Source organism: Magnolia sinica, chromosome 2, assembly GCF_029962835.1.
Source record: "Magnolia sinica isolate HGM2019 chromosome 2, MsV1, whole genome shotgun sequence".
Classification (NCBI taxonomy): domain Eukaryota; kingdom Viridiplantae; phylum Streptophyta; class Magnoliopsida; order Magnoliales; family Magnoliaceae; genus Magnolia; species Magnolia sinica.
In genome coordinates this window covers 87,287,705-87,303,045 of record NC_080574.1, presented here as the reverse complement: position 1 = coordinate 87,303,045, position 15,341 = coordinate 87,287,705, and the positions used below count along the sequence as shown (strand labels likewise).

The following is a 15,341-nucleotide window of genomic DNA, read 5'->3' as shown; positions in this document are numbered from 1 at the left end:
AGCTTAATGAGCACCCACCGTCGATCCTCTTAGTCCGTTGGAAAGCCGATCTCCTTGAGCTTCATTTTGATGGAGGGAGATAAGGTTTGAATGGCTATGATGAAGGTTAAAGGGATGGGAAAGTGGGCCACCAAAAATCACTTTTCTCTCACTTGGGATGGCTTGGACGTCCACTTTTTTTCTTCTCTTTGGTTGCTTAGAAAGAAGTGATGAGAGATGGGTGATGGATGTGAGTAATGGGTGAGGTGATGGATTGGTTGACTTTGGTGGTTGCTTAACTTGTAGAGAAAGAAAGCATGGGTGCTCTTGTACTTGACATGAGGTGATTGATAGGATTGATTTGACATGTTATAGAGATTCTCTTGGGATTACAAACGCACAGCATTTTTTTGAAATAAACACCAGCACTTATCTTCTGACCTGGGTATCAGATCGGTATGCAAGTCGCGGCATTCGAACCATGGTGACGGTGCGGTCGCAATGGTACAAGTCTCGAATAAAGCTGACTCAATTCTATAAGATACGACTTAGGGTCATGCGTAAACATTGATTATCGGTCGTTGGTTGCCAGAATTCGACAGGAAGGATCGCGGGATTCGACGGAACGGTACGGACTAGGATACAGGTCTTACAAGTAAAAACTTAGTCAATTTCTCGTACCATGCCCTGGGAGCTTGTTGTAATCCATAGGGTGCCTTTTTTAAGCGATAAACATAATCAGTATGTTTAGGGTCTTCAAAACTAATAGGCTGTTCTACATATACTTCCTCATATAGATCACCGTTCAAGAAAGCACTCTTAATATCCATTTAATAAATTTTGAATTTTTTGTAACAAGAGTCTGATAGATTCAAGATGAGCTACTTGGGCAAAAGTTTCATCATAATTGATGCCTTCTATCTGAGTGTACCCTTGTACAACCAGTCTAGCCTTGTTTCTTATAATATTACCAAGTTCATCAGACTTATTTTTAAAAATCCATTTAGTTCCAATAATGTGTTTATCATTAGGTCTAGGAACTAAGTACCATATATCATTCCTTGCGAATTGATTAAGTTCATCTTGCATAACCACTATCCAGTTTTCATCAGCAGGTGCTTCTTTTACGTTGGCCGCACTACACCAAAATTGTCATTTAGGAACAGTTTAAAACCGTTCCTAAATGAGGCATCGCAGAAAAATAGGAACGGTTTAAAACCGTTTTAGGTGTCATTTCAAATTTTAGGGACGCTACTTTAGGAATGGTTTTAAACCATTCCGTTGACAACGGTCAAATTGTAGGAACAATTTTAAACCCTGCTTTTTTTCTTTCTTTTTTTTTTTTTATATATATATATATATATTTTTAAAACCTAAAGAAACTTCATTGATGGAGATCCAATGATAACATCTATTGCATCCTGTTGCTGAAGCACATACATCTAAACCTCAACGAGAAGATTACTCTATTTACAAAATATAGAAAAAGAAAAGAAAGCAGCAATGACCATCTCAACACCAAAACCAAAATTACAAATTTGAAGAAATTCCCAAAAAATCCATTAAACAAGAATTACAAAGTAGGGCTCAAGCATTCATCTCAACCCAATCAATTCTTTTTTGGAGATTTTGAAGCTTCCTTAGACTTTTTAGGCAAGAGAACAGAGTTTATGTTTGGCAAAACACCACCACTTGAAATTGTCACACCAGCTAGCAATTTCCCAAGCTCCTCATCATTTCTGACAGCCAAAAGATGCCTTGGAATGATGCAGGACTTCTTATTGTCTCTAGCAGCATTCCCAACCAGCTCCAAAACCCCAGCAGCCAAGTACTCAAGAACAGTAGCCAAATAGACAAGAGATTCATGCAAGCTTGTGCCATCAACCTGTAGTAGTTGAAAGATCATTAGATAAAATACGAAATCGCATTTGCCGAAAAGTATTATTCTCATAATACAAGAGGATTTATGCATACCGGGGCAGGTATGATGTTTCTGTCAGCAATCTTCTAAGCATTGTAAGCATAATATTTGGACATCTAAGTAACATTAATCAGTGCATGCTAGAGATGCAAAGACATGACTCTTTCAGGTACGCCATAAGTTATGTACAGGAACGCTTACAGCCAGCTTGAAGATGCAACTAACATGACATTATCATTTTTCAGCTGATGACAAGAGACACAATGATGCAATGCACCACTAAATGAAGGGGTCAATTCGAGGATCACTCTTGCTTGCCATTGCCATCCCGGTGCAAAGGCATGTAGGACACGTGACCTGAAACAAATGAAAACCAACAACGTCATGAATTATGACAAAGCAATCCCAGCTATGTAAAAATTCAGAACTATCAGTTCACTACCATTTTGCATGAACCACTACCATTTTGCAACCATGTTGATGCATGCCCATATATTCCATGAACCAAACTACGCCCTGTTATAGAGACCACATCAATGCCACCTCTGAATGAACGATGCCATATTAAGAATTCTAACAGCTTGAAACTCTTCGCATGTCATTGAAGAAAAAGGGAACTTAATATAAAAAATGAGATAAGTAGCTTAAATGTTTCTGTAATAATGCAGTCAGGTAAAGCAAACAGGTCACCAAGCAACTGCACTGCCTTCAGTCGAACATCTAACTGATTTGTCTGCAGAAGTTGAAACTTGAACAGTAAGAACCAGTTTGTTGGACTCAAATGATCTTGCAAAGCAGTAGTGAAATGAATAAAGTTTTAAAATCTAACTATGAAAGAAAAATCATTTAAAATTTGCAGAGCACATGATAGCAATGTATATTACAAATAGAAGCATGTTGCAAGTTTTGCTAAAAGAAAAAGCAGCTCCTAAAAGTTTTTTTTTCATAAATTGCACAATTTGCAATTTGAATTGGTAAAATATATGGTTTGGTATTAAGAATCATACAATTACAAACTAGATGAGAAGAAACTTCCCTATGAACAGAGATAGATCATGACTGTCCATTCTCTACAATCATGTGGAAGGATCTGAAACCATAAAAGAAGAACTAGATACGAGAAGAAGTGAATTTAAATTCCTATATAAAACAAAAGAGTAAAATTCAAAAAATTTATACTCTATATACCTCAATTGCAGACACGTGTCTTGCACTTTGCAATCTCAAAGAGATTTGTATCAGTTTTCAGTCTGAAACTCACCCTGTAAGACGTATAGAAAGAAACAAAGTATGACATAATAACATCATTTGCAATAAACACCAACAGCGAAAACGTATGCTTCATTTTTGGTTTTTGATACAAGAGTTTCTAGATTTCATGTATCAAGGCCATCAATAACAAATCATTAAGTGCATTAAAGAATAAACTAAATTGGAAATAAACATAGTTGAAATGAAAAGAATCTGCCTCCAACAAATGAACAAGATACCTGAAGGATGAGGGCGTAGTTTTGCTTGTATGTGCTTTTTCCTGAAGTTAGTCTGTGGCTGTGGATTAAACTGCACCTTTTTGTTGATAGAATCTAGCTTGGGAAATCAAAGAATAAGAGTTATAATGCAGTTTATCATTACCAATTGTAATTTGAACTGAAGCTAATAACAGTTCTTAGCCATACTTGGTAAAAGTTGCTAAATAAAAATGTCAGAACAATCAGCTTCGATCAAACAGAGCAAGGCCTTTTATGACATAATAAAAGTCCAGCTAGACACGTGTATAAAGATCTACCTGATTGAGACATGAAATCTTTAACCCCACAGTAGAGACATCTGATACTTCTTGCTCAAACAAGTCATTTAATTTGTAAGCAACAGTGCCAAGATGATCAACAGCATTAACGAGAGCTCTTACTGCATAATCTTTCAGGTTACCCAGTAACCTGATTAAGAAGTGTAATTTAGTTTTTTTTTTTTTTTTTTCATTTATAAAAAAGATACAGAACCTGAAGAGTCAGTATGAGCCTCCACCAAGAGCATGTGCAGTATCCAACAATTATAATATATCCATGCTACTCATGTTACCAAAAATACAAAAAAATAAAATAAAATAAAATAAAATTTATCCTTCTCAACTGGCCATGGATTCATTCAGTTTCTTGTTTTACACTATTTTTCCATAGAAATTTTAACAAAGATTGCTTTCATGGACCAATAGGATTTTAGTCTTTGATTGTCACAAAACTGTAAGACAAACAGAATCTTGTTAGCCACGGAAATCCAGTCAAACTGAGAACTTCCACTCCTTGGCAATATTCAAATTAGGACTGCAAAGAAATTTTAAAACCTACCAATTGAAATGGGTTTTGAATGTGGCTGTGGGCTTACCTAATAGGTTTCTATTTGGGAATGGGTATAGTTATTGTTAAACATTAAGTTTTCATCAGCATAGGTGGAAAGTGGGCTTTGGACATGGACTATGTTGGATATTTGTATTTGGACATGGTCACTTCCATGTTATATGTGGTTTTTTTTTTTTTTACATATTTACTGTATGGAGAGAAAATGTTATTAGTATTTACTGTATGAAGTGAACACACCCATATCATGTAATTAATCCCAATGATCCCTCAAAATCAAATCATAATTCTTCTCTAACAAAAAATGATCTGACAAAACTGATAGACAGAGTGGATGTTATACGAACATCATGGTGGGCCCCAAAGTGCTTTGGGTTACAAGAGCAGAAAAGTAATTAAAGTGTAAAATTTAAATAAATCTAGCATTTCTAATTAAAAATAAAAAATAAAATAAAAATCCAAACATGCACCAAGCCGTAGATATCTTTTCATAAACATAAGCTTGCTTACCTTTAACCATAAGGCAATTCTTACTTTTGACCACTTGCTTATTGGGTCTAGATTCACTCCTCTGTTTATCATAACACCGACCAGGTCTCATCTCTGAGTCTGTTCAAAAACAGGGGAAAAAAGAACATGAATGGTTGCATCTTTCAAGCCTAATTTGTGGTGATAGCTGTCACAAATGGTTGTACAAGTGCCTAGTTAGAGTTATTGTGCTTAGGCAACCTCTATTAGGGGACCCACTGATTTGGAGTGGCTCCACAAAAGTGTAGAAGTGTGCTCCAAAAAACCATGCATACAGTTTTGTGGGCCCCAGATGATGTCTGAATGACAAAAAATTGGTTAACCATTTCATACTATTTTCAAAATCATGAACCTGAATAAAAAAATTAAAAAAACAATAAAAGAAATAAAAGAAAAGAAAAGAAAAAGAAAAAGAAAAAAAGGGAAGAAGTAGAAGAAGAAGAAGAAGTAACTAGAGGGCCATTCAACATAAAAGGTAACATTTTTGTAAGCTAAACAAAAGATATATAATTTTTATGTTAATAGTCAATAGAGATACTTAAATAGCGTATGGACTCCCTCCCCCCTCCCTCTATGTGTGTGTGTGTGTGTGTGTGTGTGTGTGTGTGTGATCAATGAGATTACTAAATCAAAATAGTTGACTGATGAAATTTTGTTACATCCAATACCATCCTCCAAAAATAGGATGTGTCTGTAGCTTCTCAAACTGCATATATACTTTCCAACAATTTCATGCTCTCATCGTCTGAAATTCAACACCCATGCCCATATATCAGTTAAGGTTGCATTTGGATCATGATTGAATTGAATTTCTAAATATCATTATCAAAAAATGACTTTCCCCAGCATCATTGTGAGGAAGTTAACCCTCAAACTACATTTACTTTCCTCTCAGATCCAACTTCAAAGCAATGAAATTGCAATTTGGGCCCCCCATTTGGAGTCTGGGTACTCAATATGAATGCAAAACAAGGAAAGTTCAATTTGGTTATTTCCACTTTATTGGATTAGTATTGCAATAGAGTCATTATCACAAATTCATTTTAATGGATCTCGTAAGTTCATCAGAACTTCCATTACCATATGTAGTTGACATTCAAGACCAAATTAATAACAATAAAGATATATAATAATCATGGTTTTTTTTTTCTTCTTCGAAGATAGCTGAAATAAAATTGTGTTGAAAGTGTGAATAAATTTCTAGGTGGGTAATTCAAATGTTCACCTATTTAGAATTCAAGTTCGAGCCCCCCCCCCCCAAAAAAAAAAACAAGGAGATTGAATTGAAATAAATTCCTAATTTATTCTCTTGTTCAGCTAACAATATCAGCAAAAAGTTCTACACTAAATGATTGTAACATACTTGGTCATGTTTGGTTAGAAGGTTGGTCATGGGCCCGATGAGCATTGAATCCTCTGAAGCCTAGCAAAACTGCTTAACCTACAACCCACGAAACGAGAGAACACCATAAATGAAAGGACTAAGAAAGGGAAATGAAAACCAATCAGTATATTGAAATGATAATTATCCTGCGTAAAATAAAATAAAATAAAATAAAAAGAAAAGAAAAGAAAAAGGAGATGTTGAGCATTCAATTTCATACAAATATTAAAAGGCAAACAGTCAAATATCAAGAGTTAGAAAGTCGACTCTATGAGTCTTCTTGACTTGAGGATGAGTCGGTCTCAAAGGATTCATCTGCAAATCTTGCCAAGTCAGGTTGACTCAATCAAGTTTCAAGTCGAATCAGGTTCTGCTTTCATGTATGGGTTAGCACCATTGGTTGCATTACGTCTTGTAGAGCTGTACACGAGTAGAGCCGAGCCAAGTATTACCCAGCTCATGCTCGGCTTGCACTGCCAAACACCCAGCTCGTACTCGGCTCGGCTCGGCCTTCGAGCTCGGATGCCCAGCTCATGCTTGGCTCGTCTGAGGTCGATCGAGTTCGAGCAAATATCGACCCGAGTTCAAACAGAATTTTCGAGTCGAGTTCGAGTTCAAGTCTTCGAGCATGTTTCGAGTATGAGTTTTTGAAACCCAGTGATCCATCCATCCCAAAACAGAATAATAAAAAAACAAAGCTTTGAAAATCGCAGCGTTGGAAGCCTAAGAACTAGAAAAGCCAAACCATCTTCGGATCTCTAGACTCTTCTTTAACGCGATCTGGGGTGGTTATTTCTGATGGAGGGATGGAATCCAAATGAAACCGAAATTCAAGACTTCAATGATATATGGAAAGCATCAGTAAAGGGAAGGCCTTAAAAGAGGAAGCTGGAGAAAAGAAATATATCTCAGAGGTTTTGTCTTTCTAAAGCTCTGGATCGTTTGTGGAATCCAATAGATTTGAATTTTCTTCTGGGAAGAAATAAGAGTTTTAGAAGGGTTTTGGGATGGATGGGATAAGGGAATTTTGTGGAAGGAAGGACGGATGGCCTTCAAAGGGTGTTGACTGGGAAATGGTTGTCTCCTGTCTTGTCTCCTTGGGTTTGTAGAGACTGCTGGCTTTTCGTGCATGTCAAGTTCTCTCCTTAGGGCTTTCTGTTTTAGGGTATATATACCCCTGGTCGAGTACCGAGTCGAGTCGATTTCAAGTACTATTCGAGTCGAGCCGAGTCGAGCAGGGTCAAGCTCGTGCTCGGCTTGAACTCAATTTGAGCACCAAAAATCAGCTCGTGCTTGGCTCTAACTCATTTCGAGCCGAGCTAAGTCAAGTATTTCCGAGTCGAGTCGAGCGAGTTAATGAGTATACTCTGCTCGTGTACAACTCTAATGTCCTAGTCTAACAAATGAACCCCACAAGATTGAGGATTTGCAACTGAGTCTGGTCTAGACCGCAGAGGAGTTGCACTCATTACATTCTGTCCTGCGACAGTGCCACCAGGAAGTGACCCACCATAAGATCGTGGACTTCCAGCTGCTATCCCTGATTGATCCATGGATGATGACTGTGCAAGCATGGAAGCTCTTCCCTGTGTAGGAGCACTGGAAGTAGTGTCATCCCCATACTGCTTTGGTTCCCCAATAAGATCGCACTTTTCAACTGTTACTTCGAAGTTGATGATAATAATGATCCTGACTGCAGTTAATGAAATCATCATGAGAGAGAATATTTATTTAAAAAAGAAAAAAAAAACACCTAGATGAAATGAAGAATAGATATGATATGCATATGCTGAGCATTTTAAGAAAATGGGGAGAGTTTGGATATCTTGAGAATGACGTTGGGTAGAATTAGCTTCAGTTTAAAAGTAACAGCCACATAGCTTTCTGTCTTACACAAAACCTAAGCAGAATATTAATTTTGAGTTCAGAAGGAAGAAAATGAATGGCCTTCCTAATAAGAAAATCACTTTCTTTGCCCTGCACACCTCCCACCTTTCCCGTGGCAAGAAGCTTTTTGCTTTTTCCTGATACAAAATGCTGCCAATCAATCCCTTGACCTTCTGTTTGACGGATTAGCTGCTCATTTAAGACTGGTCTGTGGCAAATAGCATCTAAAACTTTCTGCTACTAAAATGGGAGCTCTAATAATAATAATGCAAAATGCAAAGGAAATTTCGAGGTCTACGATGTTAAAAAGAAACTACTGAGAAATTCATGTAATACAAACTAAACAAAAATGAATAATTGAGGCTGAAAAAAATAAAAATTGTACAGAACTAGTTAGGAAAAACAAAAATTGAGAAAGCTATGAATAATCCATATTGTACATCTCTCAATGAGGCATTTGAGCATCTTTCTACTACCTCGCAGAAGCCGTCGAGGCAGATGACACATGATGGGCTGAAAATTGAACTTTTAGTCAACAGTTTATGGTCAGTGAGGAAAAGAGACTATAGATTGTGGGAGAGACTTTCGAGGTAGGACTCATTCTTGGTGGTTCCTACAAGATAAACAATCTGGATCACTTGACCTTCTGACCATCAATATGAGGTCTTTCAGTATGACCCATAAATATAGGGGCCCACCAGATGAACTGTCTAGATCACTAAAGCATTAGTGCCAACTATTTGAGTTGTTGGCCAGAATCAAAAGCCAAACATGAACAAATACAACCCATCCTGCTAAAAAATTCCTCTACCTGAGCTGCAAAATCGGAATCGGGCTGTTGTGAAGAACTCGCGTCCAACTTCTTTATTGCCACAGCTTTGCCAGTGCTCAAAGTGGCATGGAAAACATGACCATATGACCCTTCTCCAACCAAAGACTTTGAACCGAAATTACCAGTCAATTTATTCAGCTCATCCAAAGACAGCTGGTATCTCTATTGGTAAGATCTTCGCAGGCGCCCTGCCCCTGACTGCATTGTGACCTCTCGCCTCTCTGTCATTGTTTAAATCACATAGAAGACACATTCGTAAGCATGGTGCAAATTGACCACGGTCTAAAATACTGTCTGATATGTATCATATCACCCGATACTGCAATGGTTTTTTTTTTCCTAACACAACCGCATGAAACTCATCGGTGCCTCTGCCTCAATATCGATCGAGTTTGGATATTGCCTGCAATAAAATTTTAGTATAATTAGCAAGCCCACGAACGGCAACTCAAAAAGCATGACATTTTGAGAAAGTACCATCTGGGCATCAGAAAACGTGCTTAATGTGGGACCGTCTGGAAGAGGCAAGTGAGCAAAATGCGGATTTCCCCAAATATCACTCACCATTTTATTAATTGTATCATTCACAAGCAAGCAAATACAGTAACTTTCTTAAAAGGCCGTGTTTGGACACACAAGCGAACTGAAGTGAAAACATTGCAGATGTGATCCCTTTTGAGTTCAACTTTTAAGGACTGTATTTGTAATTTGAACCCATACCCTCAATATGAATGCCACGAAAGGAAATTTCCATTTCTGCTATGTTGGACTAATAGTTCCAATTCAATTCAACTTTGCATCCAAACGCACCCTTAGTGAAGTTATACACCAGCCAATCTTCTACACTGGTTTTTCCTTATTCCATTTAAATTTCTCTGTTTGGTGCAGTTTCCTCTACAATGATCCAAACCTCAGAACATGTGTACATTACAATCAAACACCATGTACATTGCACAATCATATTCTCAGGCCTTCTATAATCATCAATCCAATGATTTATCTACTATCATGAACTTCAGTACTTTGCACAGACGGATCCCATGGTTCAGCAATATAGACCATTGATCAGATGGACCACTCAAAAGAATTTTCCTCAGTGGGATAATCTTAATCTGGATCCTTGGTCTGCCAACAAATAGTTAAGGAAGACATGAAGCAACAGTCCACATTCCATGGAAAACCTAGGAGAGTTTGCATCACAAATTCATGGTGGGTCCATCTGGTCATCAATCTGGACAGTCAAACCATGGGCCCCACCTGTAAATCAGGATGAAGGTTCGAGGAAACTATAGCATATATATCCCTGGGAATCCTCCAAACTGAAATGACATATGCATTTTCATGAGGTTTCCTAATTCCAGATGCATAAATAGCCCAGCCCTATCAGAGCTGTCCAACAGGTTCGCCCCACCCTGAAGATCCCCTGACCCCCGAATGAGGCAGGTCCACTCGTCAAATGGACCGAAGTGTGAAAAACAAATGGACAGCTAAAATTAACTCAGTCAAGCTTCTTCTTTTTTTTTCCCCATTTGTTTGATTTATACATCATGGCCCACTTGATGATCACATCCTGATTACCAAGCAAGTGAATCTACACGGCAGAAACCACCCAGCAGATGGTTTGGATCTCACACGTCATATTGGCAATACACAAACACGTAAGCGGCACCCACATTGAATTAGCAAAGTACCAGTACCAAGATGAGTCGAGTCTCACCATACGCATTCCCTTCGGTGGTGTAGTGCTATAACACCCCGTACTTTCCAGTACTTGGGTGTTACCGTATAACCAAGCTTAGCATAAATACAAGCCAGACCTAAGTAAGCACTTACGTTCATCCTAGTTTAAATCTGACCGTTGAAAAATAGTCTGCACCTATATATTTAATGTACATAAAGTATTATGAAAATAATATTATATTAACTAAGCATGATGGATAATAATTTTACGATGTATAATTGAATTATAAATATCAACGTGGTATTAAATATTTTATACAAAAATTATGAGATATTTTAATAAGATGGTATATTATTCAACAATGAGATTTTAAAAGAGATATTGTACAATTTTCAATCCATACATATGTGTAATAAGATATTGTATGTTGGGGAAATATATATTAATAAATACATGATTAATAGCATGTTAATATTAGAAATTGTATATATATATATGTGTGTGTGTGTGTGTGTGTGTGTGTGTACGAGTTTTTAATTATTTTAATTACAAGAAAATCCATATTAACATTGGTATTAGTTAACAATGCCTGATGAAAGCCTTAAATGGACCCTTTACTTTTAACTGCTTATGTTCGAACTTAGACTAATCCGACCAATAGATCAGCGAGAAACCAACCTACGACTACGAATCGAGTTATGAGCCCCACCTATACCTTAGATCAGCCTGATCATTGGCCCAAAATCTTTTAGTAGAGCCTCCAAAGTGGAATGGACGGGGTGGATTCTCACAACCATCACAGTAGACCCCATACTGGAATGTCATGTGTACCACGTGGGATGTAACCACCGCGCACCGAGCATGCCAACCCGGTCAGCCAGTGCTGCCCCGCGTTTTCTCAAAACAGAGAGAATCTCTCTCTCTCTCTCTCTCTCTCTCTCTTCACTTCCAATAGCGGACGAGCGTCCGTTTTCTTTGACCTGTGGCCCACCATAATCATTGCCATGGATGATCTGAACCGTCCATCACGTGTATCCTTCAGCCCTGACCAAAAAGCAACCGTCAAAACTAATTTCCATGCATGTGCGAACACACGATCCAAGCTACAATCCAGTCCTACAAACACACCATTTGCAAAAGAGGAAACTGCTCTCCTAGCCAAGTCAGCGATCCACGTGAGCTGCTCTTGTGCCATCTCAGCCCTGCGTTACCAAACGGATCCCAGCCATCTGTTGTTGCTCACATGGGCTAGGGCTTTCTGTGGAAAACCGACGCCAAAAACCTCCTTTCGTCAACTATTTTCCAGAAAAACTGGATAGCGGGATTTAATCCTGACCTTCCAGCCTCATTCAACGGTCTTGAGGGAGTTCAGGGCATGATTTAAGTCCAAGAGATGGGAGTTGCAACGGGTCTCTCTCTCACTCCCTTGCCTCAACTCAAAAATAGTTGTTTCCTTCCTCCTTCAAAACCACCCACCAAACCTCACTGAAGCTTCAAAAATCTATGTCTCCAAGCTCCTCTTAGCTCATACACACCACCTACAGCAATCAGTTCGAAGAAATAAACCCCCATCTGCAATCTGCCATTAACGCTTACATCTTCTTCCTCCCCAAGCTGCACCAGTCGTTGAGCCCAACCCGACCATCAGTCACTCATCCAAGGCATCTATTCCATAGCTCATTTGATGGTGTTTGATTCCTATTAATTCCATCAAGATCAGATCAGCATGTTAGAGGCAATGACTTCATTAAAAACGTGTTAAATCTGGTCAGGTGGGTCTGTCTTGAGTCTGACTCGGCTTAAGCTGAGTCGATTTTGAATCCCTGCTATTCAAAGAGCCCTAGGTAGTAGTGGAGGAAGAAAGAAAGAAAGAAAGAAAGTAAATGGAAGGAGAAAGAAAGAGGGACGATGTTGGGTTCGGGTTGGTGCCGCACCGCATCAGCAGCTTGAGTTAGCTCAAAAATCGGTCGAGTTGGGGAGCCCAGGTAACACCAGCAACCCAGCTCCATCAATCCGTTTGGTTTATAGCCATTTGGCTCTTTGAATCAGGCCATGTGATGGTTAAAACACAGGCCAGAACTAGGCCATGTAATGGCTGAAATATGGGTAGTTACCAGGGCTGGAAATGAACATCCACTGGGTCGAGGAATAGGCTTTCACCAGTTCCGTTTTGGGCTGCAAAAGTCCCAGCAAATGGGTCCTAATCCTAGCTGAAAACAGGCTCTTGGAAGGCCGTATGTGGGAGGTGAAAACCAGACCTTTAGCTGGGCCGTGAAAACAACCTTTAGATTGTTACATGAAGTGGGCTGAATCGAGCCTAACTCCAGGATTTAAAAGCTTCTATGGGCCGCACCTAAGATCAAAATACACATGGGCCTCACCACATATGCAGTGGGCCACATTTGAAGTTCAGGTTGGCCAGCCCCACTTGGCTTATGATCAGACCCAATATTTGGGCCAAAACAGGCCCAGTTCAGCCCCATTTTTGGGCCATCCATGGTCATAAAATTTAGGCCCAATCTGGGCCACTCGTTGGATGAAATCTGGTGGGCCTGGTCACCCCAATGCAAGCCCAAATGATCGTATTCATGGGATCCCTAAAAGCCCAGCTAGTTATGGTTAACCATTGGTGGGATAATTTTGTTAATATTAGTTATCATGGATGCTCGATATTAACCAATATCATTATTAATATTATGTTGTCATTAGTAGGTTTTTATGTTGAAACCAGTTATTATGAACAAAGTTGTAATTACCAAATAGAAGTATTTTATTTTCAATAATGTTAGACCATAGGATTTTTATCACAGCTAGATTGATTAAAGATAACTATTGCTATATTCATTAGAAATTATTGTCACTTTCCTTATACAGTTAGTATAATCCTTGTTAACATGATTGATAGTATTAGTCCTTATCATATTACTGTTATTACTTGTATTAGCCAATCGACTATTAGTCATTATAGGAATATCAGATATTGTTGGTAGGTCTAAATATCAACTTATGAACCATCATTACTAATATGGATGGATTTATACTCCTATTATGAACATTAATTGGCCACTGTACAATAATAATAATAATAATAATATTAATAAAAATTCAGGATTCGAGTCTTAGGATCTAAGTATTTAACTAAACTCTAGGATGAAAACCTTAATTCCATATTAAAACCCTAAGATAGATAACTCAAACCCTAGGATATGATTTTAAACCTAGGTAGTGCGTGGAACTTGGATCTAATGATATAAGCTCATGATCTGTGGTAGAATTCAATTCTAAGGGCCCAAGCACTTAGCGACACTGGTAGGCGATTCAAAGTATAAGGTGATGATTCATCCCCTTGAGCTTTCCATCTTCTCATTAGCTTAAGTTATAGTTTTTATTAAAATTTATAATTGATATCTCTCTCTTATAATCATATGTATTAGCTGGTGGAAATTGAATTGCTATATTGCCTGCTAATGTTCATCATGTATATTGTTCATGCTTGTGGATTATTTCTTTATTGCTTATGGACTTTAAACTGGTACATTAGTGGGAAACCCCCACCTATAAATGTACACCCATACATGGGATGTAGCTCAACTGGTTGTGATTAAAATGAACCTTCGACTTAGTGGTTATTGAGTGGTGGTCTAAATGGATCATTGATGTGGGCCTACCATTCAGGGTTGCTGTGTCTAATGGTTTTCAAGGATGGTCTTTTATCGCATGGTTTTGATACTCACCCTATGAGTCCTATTTTGAAAATTGCCCTATGTGGCTTGTTTGATATCGCCCTATGTGGCTTGTTTGATATTGCCCTATGTGGCTTTGTTCTGGTATTTTCCCTATATGGGTTCGATGTTTTATAATGTGCAACCATGCGATGGTAAGCCTCATATACTGTGATATGATTGACCACTAGTCGACAGGTTTCCATTAAACATCCCAAGATGGTAGCCTCATGGACCGGGGATGGTAGTCATGGGATACTATGCTCGAGCCGTCGGCCTACGCTCGGCCCTACGCTCCCCGTAGTGACCGTGAGCTTATTTTAAAATGGGTAATTGCAATTGGACTAATAATGGGTTGACAATCATGCACACATAGCATACTACGACGGCTTGGATCATTATGCCCATATGATTACGCCGCGTGTTGCGCTAATGACCAACCGATCGATTTATGATGATGACTTGGATTCACTCATGCCCATGCGATTATGCCGAGTGTTGCACTGATGACCAATCACATCTTTGGGGGACAACCCCATTGCCTGTCTGGATGTTTTTCCCCGGGCGCAGACTGTCTGGATATTTTACCCGGGTCAATGATTGCATTCATGCATTCATGTATCTAATAAAACTGTATTTACTTTGTTTTGGTTGTCTGGATGTTTTATACTATTTCTTACCTAATGCGGCGGTGTGTAATCTTGAGGAGAATTCACGCTGAGTTGGCCACTCATCCATCCAATATACAACTGTACAGGTAGTACAGGTGCCTTTAGTGATATGTATGTTCAGACTTAATGAGGAGCAAGGTACGATCGCCAGGGATGCATGGCTGTATTTACCTGGAGGAGCTGCGTGATCTTGCAGCTTATATTTATATGCTTTTCGCTATTCTTCCTGTATTAAATTCTTGTAAATCTTGTTCTTGTTAAATTCAGAGACATTGGTTTGTATAAGTTATTATGGGCAGCTTCTTGTAAATTTGAATGATAATAAAATTTTCCTTTATATCAATTTGTCCGAACTATGCTCATTTGCTTACTCTGACGAAGG

At 38.5% G+C, this 15,341-nt stretch overlaps 1 protein-coding gene and 1 long non-coding RNA gene across 2 annotated transcripts; both read right to left on the bottom strand.

Moving 5' to 3' along the window:
* Nucleotides 1-1,588: 1,588 nt before the first annotated feature.
* Nucleotides 1,589-2,365, bottom strand: LOC131226240 (uncharacterized). Its single transcript, XM_058222023.1, has 4 exons — nt 2,343-2,365; nt 2,102-2,257; nt 1,954-1,972; nt 1,589-1,864 (listed from the first exon to the last, which is right to left on the bottom strand). Exons 1-4 carry the CDS (start codon nt 2,363-2,365, stop codon nt 1,589-1,591), a joined length of 474 nt encoding a protein of 157 aa, XP_058078006.1.
* A 5,245-nt stretch (nt 2,366-7,610) lies between these two features.
* On the bottom strand, nt 7,611-9,272 carry LOC131237250 (uncharacterized). Its single transcript, XR_009167142.1, has 3 exons — nt 8,865-9,272; nt 8,159-8,666; nt 7,611-7,855 (listed from the first exon to the last, which is right to left on the bottom strand). It is a non-coding gene; the product is annotated as an uncharacterized LOC131237250 (long non-coding RNA).
* Nucleotides 9,273-15,341: the final 6,069 nt, after the last annotated feature.